A 10,012-nucleotide genomic window follows, 5' to 3' on the forward strand; every position below is an offset into this window, starting at 1 on the left:
ATGGTATTTCATTTCCTTTAACATGCCCATTCTTGCATCCTAATGCAACACAATAGATCACAATTTCTCGGTCGTATTTTTATTCAATTCTACGCATTTTACGACAAATACATCACAATTTTTAAAAGAAAAGGTTGTGATCTAATACTGATAGCCCTAATACTCATTCAAATCCGTTTTTCAACTTTAAAAATAAAAAATCGTACTCAAGAGTTGCAACAACCTGCTTAAATGTATGAGTACGAGAGAGAAGGGAATCCCACACGGTAGGCCTGTCTCACTCACTCCGTTTTACACACTTTTGGCAGTAGCTTAGCATTGGACTGCCCGTTCCAGTTAGTATAGAGTTCACTGTCAATGTTAGGTTTTAGGTTATGTTATGATTCAATTCTCCAATATTATTGCTTGCAAAGTTGCTAATGCTAACGTGTATCTTGCTAATAGCATAGTACTGCATTATTATTAATTAATTAGTATTTATTTTAATTTTTTTTGTTAATTCCTTGCAATGGCTGATGATGATGCTGGTGGATATTACGAGGAGAAGGTAATAATACTCTTAGAAATTAATTCTTGTTTTTACCAGTCTATAAACTAGATTATAGAGTTTATTATCATTGGATGATAATATCATTTCATTTTAACCATTATTCTGTATTCACATGAAATGCTCTGAACCGTCCGACATTGTTGGATCCTCTACACTTACCGTCACTAACACAATTTCTGTACCAAAGCTAGGCTTTGAGACAAATAGCCCAGAGTGTCTATTCTACAGCACTTTAGCCGGATTTGGCTATTAACATTATATAAGCAAAAAAATTCCTATTTTCCATTCTCTTTTGGCAATGTGGAATTAATAATTGGTTAACAAAATATTCCATCTTAATTATTAAATTATTGAAAAATATAATCTTCTGCGTAATAAAATAAAATTGATTAATTAAAACGAGAATGATTAGTTAATATTACATTAATAAACCTGTATTAAAATACTACCTTCTATAGAAGGCATTGACAAGTCAGTGAGGATGGCAACGTTGTTCTCCTATTTTTTTCCCCTGTCATTATAGCGTGGACCTCGCTTTAGTCTCCCTTCCCAGTTTCTTCGTAGTCTGTATATCTTAGTCACACACCTTTGTACCCTCAACGCAAAATCTAAGCTTATCCCATCAACTCGGCAGAATTGCCAATCATGAAGAAAATTCGTTCGTTTCAAAGCAATAAGATTCGATTGTAATGGAAAAGCTGTGGCTGTATTTCACGCTCCAGGCTTCTTCACACATGTAATGTGAACATTATCAGCTGATACAAACAGTGAGGTGACACCTCATGTAGGGAGGTGCACGTTATAATGGCAGTATTTGGTGAACATTGGTGTTGCTATCCTTGTCTATTATTCTTGTAACATGTATCATCTTTCTATCATATTTTTATCATCTTCCTACAGTGAAGTCCACATTATAATGAAAGTATTTGGTGAAAATTGGTGTTGCTATCCTTGTTTATCATTTCACAAAGCGGATAGCGCTATCCTTTTATAGTTCCAAACATTGCCAGATCGTTTGAAGTGTAATCAAGGTACTCATAGCTTACTTGATTGTCGTTCTTTTTTGAAATTGTCACCATGGGAACGTTTCCGTTTTGTCAAAGAAAAATCATGTTGTTTCAAGTGTTTGCTTAATAGTCATTCTCAAATTCTCACATGTACTTTGAAATCAATTTATTATTACTCCCTACGATCGGAGACATGGAATTACAATTAATAATTTCCGATAGAAATACAAATTAACGAACAAGTCGAACTGTCCTGTCAAGGAAGACAGCTATGCAAACCGACTGAACTAGAAAAGTACAAGACAAACAATTAAACAATTATGCACTAGAGTGCGCCAGTAGACGGGGATGATTGAATCTAACTAATCAGCGCCAAACTACATTAAATTCAAACGGCGTCAACAGTAGATTATAATCAATCAACAAAATATCTAATCTCAATTATAGAATTTGTTTTTAAATCATTGAGGAATATATTTTCTTGACGGATAAGATATAATCAAAGATCTTAAACATGTCCTCACCCCTACCCACTGTGATAGAGGGGTGGAAGTGGTTTGAAAGTACCATTTTTTCATTTTTCGCATATATCTCGGAAACTGTGCATCTTATGAACATTTGTATTCTGTGCAAACTCAAAGTTTACAAAATTACAAACAAGTTTTGTCCTGTACATTTTTTCCATATCTCTCATAGTTTCTGAGATATCCGCTCTTGAAGGTGAGACATTTTTTTAAAAAACACTTCTGTCTCCAATTTTTTCATATTTTCGGCATTATAGTTTTTGAACGATTGATGAAAAAAATTCGTTCTGATTACACGCTGATAGAGCATCAAATTATCTTCAATTTTATGTATATTTTCACTACTTTACACATTTCCCTACGACTGCTGTTGCAGCAGTTTTAGTGTTGAGAGTGAAATTTTCTTTTCAGCAACCATAGATCAGTTGACAATGAAATTTGGAGGGAAAGTTTGGAACACAATTTTCGACTTTGCAGCTTTGTTGACACTAGTTTGGAGGTGAACATATAAAAATTCCTAACCCCTACATCATGTGCTGAAGGGATGAGGGTGGTTTGAAAGTTGCATTTTCCACTTATTACTTACATGGTTATATCTTGAAAACGACGTGTTCTATTGACATAATCAACTATATACAAAATGAAGCTTAATAGATTTCATACAAGTTTTGTTTAGGAGAGGTTTTCGATAAATCCTATACTTTTCAAGATATTTATGTTCTAAAGTGATGCATTTTCGAAAAACCAGTTTTTCTTCCATTTTTCCACTCTTTCAAGTCTCAACTATTCAACAATTGATGAAACAAGAATGTTCTAGTTACGAGATTGTAGAGCAATAAATTATCTTTCATTTCATAAATAATTCGACTATTTCATGCATTCCCATACAACTGTTGCAACAGTTTTAGTTTTGAGTGTCAAATCTCAAGATTTGCAACAAGTGACTTTTCTCAAATATCACACTATTTTGTCGTCATAAATTGGCAGTGTGCTTCAGTATGAACATTCATATTGAGTACCTATTGGAACGTCTCCGGAACTAAACACAGTGGGTGTTTCTAAACTCCTTACCAAACAAAGACATTCAAAACTAAAACTGCTGCAACAGTCGTATGGGAATGCGTGAAATAGTCGAATTATTCATGAAATAAAAGATAATTTAATGCTCTACAATCTTGTAATTAGCACATTCTTGTTGGTAATTTTGTATACTTCAATTTTGCACAGAATACAAATGTTTATAGAATGCATAGTTTCCGTAATATATGCGAAGCATGGAAAAATTGTACTTTCAAACCACCCCACCACTTTAGCACAGGGGGTAGGGTGAGGATATGTCAATCCTTTTACTATCCTTGAAAGAGCCGTGGAGTTGAAAATTGTGTTCTAAACTTTTCCCTCTATACCTTTATTTGAGCATTCATTGCCTGGATTATTGTTACTAGGAAAAACATTCAAAGTCCAAGTGAATTTGCAAAAGCAGGCCTTACATTTTGGGGGCCCCTTGGCCTCGGGGCCCTCGGGGATCCCCGACCAGCCGACCTGGCCAGACAGCCCCTGTTCCATAAGCTCATAACTATTCTACTAGCTCCTTGAAGCTTATAGACAGACATACTTGCTACTGAAACACAACACAAATGTTAAATGCTTCCGTGCTACCCAACCTCAAACTAACATCATGTTAATAATATCCTTATGATGGAGAAATGTCGCCCATCAAGAATATATAGGAGCGATGCTTTTATTTTAACGACAGGATATCTCTGTCGGCCGGTAACCGGTTGATACCTTCGGTGAAAGTGAATGTGATAGCTTTTCCATTGAGAATGTCCTTTCATAATTTCTTTCAATTGCCTTATTTGCACTTCATTATTAATCAATCAGAGGATATTTTGGGGTTTGTTAGTGTTAAAGATTGTTTTAAACATGGATGATAGAATCCGCAGAAAGTTGTACCTTTCTGTAACTTATATAGCCTACGGTACCAATGATTAGTATGCTCATGAAGGCGGATTCCCATATATCAGTATGAGTGAAAAAATAGGTGAAAATATCAGTACCGTGAAAAAATTATTGCCATAATTCCAAATGGGACTATACATATTCGTTCAGACGGGCTGAGGAATGGGAATTTTCACTATGCCGGATACGTTCGCTGATATTTATATGTTGGAATCCAGCTTAACTTGCCTCTATGGGTTTAGGCAATCTAAATAAATCTATTATTTTCGATGTAGAATTTTTGAAATTTAAATTTTAAACCTAATTCATCCACACAAATATTAGGTTACATCGTAAACAAATTCCTAAATTGTTTTATAAAAAATTGATTTTTAATTAAGTCATTTCTGTAATTCCAAGGCATAAAGTCAACATTCAGCTTACGGTAAGGTATTCATAATATACTGATAGACCGTACTTGAAGAAAATGTTGCAATTTTCCTCTTTTGTAAATAACTACGAAACCAATCTTACTGGGTAATGAGTATTTATAATTTATAACAATTTTTCAGCCGTTGATGTTCTTTGGTCGAGACGTATCGAAAATTCCATGTTTTCGAAACAGTTTCCTGTACGGCTTGACATCTGGCCTGTTTGGAGGTCTGGGGTATTTCATGTTTACCAGTAAAATTCCGCAAAGCTATCGATTTGGCGCAACAACTTACCTCGCCGTCACTATTGGCTACTGGTAAGTACAAATAATGCGTTTACTCCAATATACTCGAGCAGGACTTATGTGCTTTTACTATACTTTGCTTACTATACGCTTTTACTATACATTGCTCGAGCAGAATTTATTAACAGATCATGTCGGTATTTGGCTTACATTAAAGTTAGATCATAAGGAATTTAATAGTAAGGGTAGTAGGAAAATAGTAAAATCCAGATTGGTAGCAGAAACAAGATTAAGGAATTGTAGTCCTAGTCTGTTGAATATTGACTGGTCTTTTCTACTCAGTAGGCCTACAATTGATGTTAACCTGGCTTTCAATCAATTCTTGAAATGTGGGCTGTCAGTTTCCAATGAGAAATGTCCAATTGTTTCTAGACCGGTGAATGCTGGTAAGTTAAGAAAAATAGATGGTTTAATCAGGATCTTGATGATATGAGAGCTGTATTATTATTATATCATAATAGGTGGAAATCGACAAGTAGGGAGGAGGATAAGAAGAATTTTAAAAAAATATTAAAATTGTAATAAAATTGAAATAAAGAAATTGTATGCCTCTGCAATAACAAAGGCAAAAATAGAGGCGAATGATGTGTTAATTGAGGACTCTAGAAATAAGTGTAGAGTGGCATAGAATATTGTCAAGAGTGAGCTGTGTAAGAGAACACCAAAGAAAATTTATATTTCTGCAGAGGTTTTTTACAGTTATTTCATAAACTCAAGCATTTAGACAAATAATGGGGAAGGTGATGGTGTACCCAGTCATCTTGAGCTACTTGAAAAGTTTGTATGGGAACATAGTAAGCGGAAAGCCAATTTTCATTTAGGACAGATATATTCTTCCACAGTTAGGACAATTGCTATGCAGTTGAGTTCATCACGTACTTAAGATGTGAATGATCTATTATTGTATGAGCACATTATTGATGCAATACTGCTTCCTCTTACTCATTTAATTAACCTGATTTTTGTAACTGGGGGTTTCCCAGACGCTCTGAAATTGACGAAGATAATCCCTGTTTTTGAAAAGGGGGACCACAGTAAACCAGAGTGCTATAGACCCATTGCCATAGTTCCTATTGTAAGCAAAATCATAGAAATGTGTATATTGATTCAGCTTTATGAGTATTTTACATCGAAGGGGTTTATTGTATTGCCATCAATATGGGTTTAGATCAAAGCATTCCACAGTGATGGCGATTGAATCTGTAGTAAATGAAATACTGAAAGGCTTTGAAAAGAAATTAGCAACTGGTGCGAAATTGATAGATTTGAGCCGGGCTTTTTAGAGCATCCACCATGAAAAAATTTTGGATAAGTTGAACTTCTATGGTGTTAAAAATAATGAACTTATACTTCTCCAATCATACCTAATTAATAGGAAACAGAAAGTTGTGGTCGCTGACACCTGAGAAAATTCTCAATCAAGGAAGTACTAGCAGGTGTTCCTCAAGGCTCCGTACTTGGACCGTTTCTGCTCCTGGTTTTTATGAATGACCTTCAGTCCAATGTTCACACTTAACCTGTTTTCTATGGAGACACTCTGATAAATTCCAATGTAAGTAGGAGAGATGTACGGAATATGATGAACCAATCCTATGTTGATGCAAAGCAATGGTTCACTTCAAACGACTTGTGCATTAATGAGAGCAAGACAGAAGAAATATTCTTTTCACTCAATAATAATGTATTAGCAGATGTTGGTGTCACCTCTGTTAAGTTATTGGATATGCAATTGGATTCAAAGCTTGATTGGCATGTGCATATCACGTAATTATGTAAAAGACTGGCTAGAGTTACGTTTTTGCTCCGTAAATTAATTAATTCTGCATTATCCATCAAGTTTTGAAAGCCACGTATTTTGGATTGTTCCATTCTATTCTGCCATATGGTGTTTACCTTTGGGAGAACTCAAGCCATAGCATCAGGGCATTTTTGTGGCAGAAAAAAGCAATACGAATCATAAGTAACTTTGGTGTTGGGGATTCCTGCAGAGATGCTTTTAGACAGCTGAATATTATGACCCTACCGGCTCTTTTTATTTATCAGAATCTGTTACAGGTGAGACAAAAATTTCCGGTTTTGATATCCAGTCGAATACACACCATTTCAAAACTAGGAATAGGGAGAATTTAACAGTGCCTCACGTTCGACTGAGGAAAACTTACAAAAGCCATTATTTCCAGCAAAAAATTATTCAACAGGTTGCCGCTAGAAATTAGAGCGCTTCCAGTTGGTCGTTTCAAGATGGTAGTTAGCAAGTGGGTTACATCCAGGTCCTTATATATAGTACAAGAGTTTCTTGAATCTGATATTGTTATTAATGTCTAGCAGATTAGAGTTTGTATGTGTCTTGTTCATAAAATAAGCAATATTGAGATAATTGTTACACTTGTGGTACAGTGTCGAGTGTTCTAGTCAATTTTTTTTCTTTTCCTATGACTGTATTCGGTTGGTTCAGATGTTGTTTCTATTGTATTGTTACTTCTGCCAGTGTTATGATTTTGTTACTTCTATTGTATTGTTTGTATTGTGACTTTTGCCTAATACTGCATTGTATATGTTTATTGGCAATAAAAGATATCTTATCTTATGGATAAGAATCAATTTTGATTCGACACCACAAGTCAGCCACCCTACTTTGGTTGGGCAAAGTTCATTTTGCTGCGAAACGAACAGATTGACTAGATTCAGTTAGTTGCAAAACAGTTGAGGACAACCCCATTTTGAAACAACTACTAGATTTTAATTGCGATTTTCAATGGTACAGGATTTTTTCGCAACATTACACCTGTCCCAAGGTGAAGGCCTCATGCTACAGATTCAAAATCCGTGTCTGGTTCTGTAAAAATAATTTTGTATTTGTTACGGCTGATAGTCCAGTCACTATATATTGGTGCATTATATATATAGTATTGTATAGAGCACAGTTAAATGCCTAACTCGAAATTTATGTTTTGTGGACAAGACCCACTATGAATCTGGACACCCCAAGACATATAAGAAGATCAGTAGATGATCTGATCTGTGAAATTGGGTGGCTGGAACCAAGACCATCCATCAATAGCACAAGGTACAAGGAGGGGATCAAGTCCATACACAAAAAGACGGTCGATGAAGCATTAGCAGACTGAGGCTTAATCCTGTGGGGGGTAACCACCCCAAATAAATGCTGACGAGAAAAGCCTGCCCAAAAGAACCCGCACCATCCTTGCTCAACTGAGATTGGGCTGCTCTGTGATTCTGGACAGTTACATGTCCAGAATCACTGATGGTATGCGTGATATATGTCCCGACTGTGGCGGCGGACCTCACAGCACAGAGCATGTTTTCAGCTGCCCCTAGAAGCCGACAATACTGACAGCCGCCAGCCTAGGGGTGGCGAAGTGAGGTCTAAGATTCAAGTCGACGGTTTGGCATTTTTCTTAATGTTTAAATGTTTGAATGTTTAAATGTTTATATGTTGCGCATTTACGGCGAAACGCGGTAATAGATTTTCATGAACTTTGACAGGTATGTTCCTTTTTTAATTGCGCGTCGACGTATATACAAGGTTTTTGGAAATTTTGCATTTTAAGGATAATAAAAAAGGAAAAAGGAGCCTCCTTCATACGCCAATATTAGAGTAAAAACCAGACTATAGAATTATTCATCATAAATCAGCTGACAAGTGATTACACAGATGTGTGTAGAAGCAATACCTACTACTACTTCAGGCCCAACAACTGATCTCTAATGAACTATGACGTCATCACATGTAGATCATCGATGATCTACTGGCAGTAAGCAAGCGAAATAAGAGCGCTGGTGCTTGTTATTACATCTGATATGGTGATCAACAAAATTGGAATTATAAATTCAATTTTCACGGTGTTCCATTTCAATGAATATGGTTTGTTTATCATTCTTCTAATATTCGTTTGTGAAAAGTAATAATGAATTTGGGGGTTTAAATCATGGGATACTGTTGTGTACCTAATTGTTGCGTGAATTCCAAAAGTTTACTAATTAACTAGATTCCAAAAGTTTCCGTACGGTTTTAAAGTTTAAAACGGTATTTTCTTTTTCGAAAGATGAAACTTTGAAATGAAAACGGATACGAGCGATAAGAAGAAAGAACTTCAATTCTACAAAACAACGGTTTACATGAAGTGTAGAAGAACAGTGTAAAAAAAGTGTGAGTGGAAAATTTAATAAGTGTGAAAGAACAGTGTAAATAAAATGTAAAATAACAGTGTAATTAGAGTGTGGAAGAACAGTGTGAATAAAGTGTGTGAAAAAACTTTTGAACTAATAAATTAAAAAGTAAATGCAAAGTGTTGGAACTGTCCAGAGCATCATAATATTAAAGGTTTTACCTAACTGAAAAACATCTCCTGATGGGTTTCTTTGTACTACAGATTAATAATTGTGATCAAGTTTGTGGGAGACTCTTTCCTAAAAAAGAGTTATATCAAATTTGGTTTATGTTTGATTCACCTCTCCTTCGACTCTGATACAGGCTATTATTAAGTATTTTTGGTTGAGATGAATTTATCAATAGCTGTATCACTGAATCGAGTAGGCCTATGTCTATCAATCTGAAAGTATGGATAAATTATTGCATTTGTGGAATAAAGTGTTTATATTTCAATAAAATATCTATTTATCAAAATACAAGTTTCTTTAATCTGAAATTTAGATAGTATTCCATCCAATAAAAAATCGATACAGTAACAAAAGTTACATTTATAAGCTAGTAAAAACTACTATGATCTAAGAAGAATCAATCTACATGTTATGACGTCATTAATTAGATGTGGGGCCTGAAGTAATAGTAGGTATTGGTAGAAGCCAGTCTATTGCTGTATTTCCATAAGGTCTATAGTTTCAATCAGGTACTTGTAGATGAAATACTGCGTGAGGTCTACTGTTCACAGAACTACTAGTGATAAAGTGTTAGTTACAAAAGCACATTTACAACAATATTATAAAAAATATTAGTGTTTTATTGCTTTAAAAATGGTGAAGGTGCTTAGTGTACAAAAATATATTTTATTGTCAAAACTTACATTAATTTCTAATGGTCCCACTTGTATATGTTGTACTCGTATTATTCTATGGAAATAAAAAAATCAATTCAATTACAGTCTTTGTAGGCAATATCTGAAAATAATTATTGCATTTCTAATTTATTGTATTGTAAAGAAAATGAATAGCTTAAACATGTTGGCTGATTTTTATTTTATTGTTATGTTCCAGGTTACAGTGTCGCTATGCT

At 34.8% G+C, this 10,012-nt stretch overlaps 1 protein-coding gene across 1 annotated transcript in view; it reads left to right on the forward strand.

Annotated features, from left to right (window-relative positions):
- The first annotated feature begins 383 nt into the window (after positions 1-383).
- LOC120351596 (cytochrome c oxidase assembly protein COX20, mitochondrial-like) overlaps positions 384-10,012 on the forward strand; it is a 31,547-nt gene continuing 21,918 nt past the window's right edge. Inside the window, exons 1-3 of the mRNA XM_039429451.1 lie at positions 384-547; positions 4,595-4,770; positions 9,994-10,009. Coding sequence (XP_039285385.1) covers positions 509-547; positions 4,595-4,770; positions 9,994-10,009 — 231 coding nt within the window. The 5' untranslated portion in view covers positions 384-508. The remainder of the gene's footprint in view (positions 548-4,594; positions 4,771-9,993; positions 10,010-10,012) is intronic.

This window comes from Nilaparvata lugens, chromosome 5, assembly GCF_014356525.2.
Source record: "Nilaparvata lugens isolate BPH chromosome 5, ASM1435652v1, whole genome shotgun sequence".
NCBI lineage: Eukaryota > Metazoa > Arthropoda > Insecta > Hemiptera > Delphacidae > Nilaparvata > Nilaparvata lugens.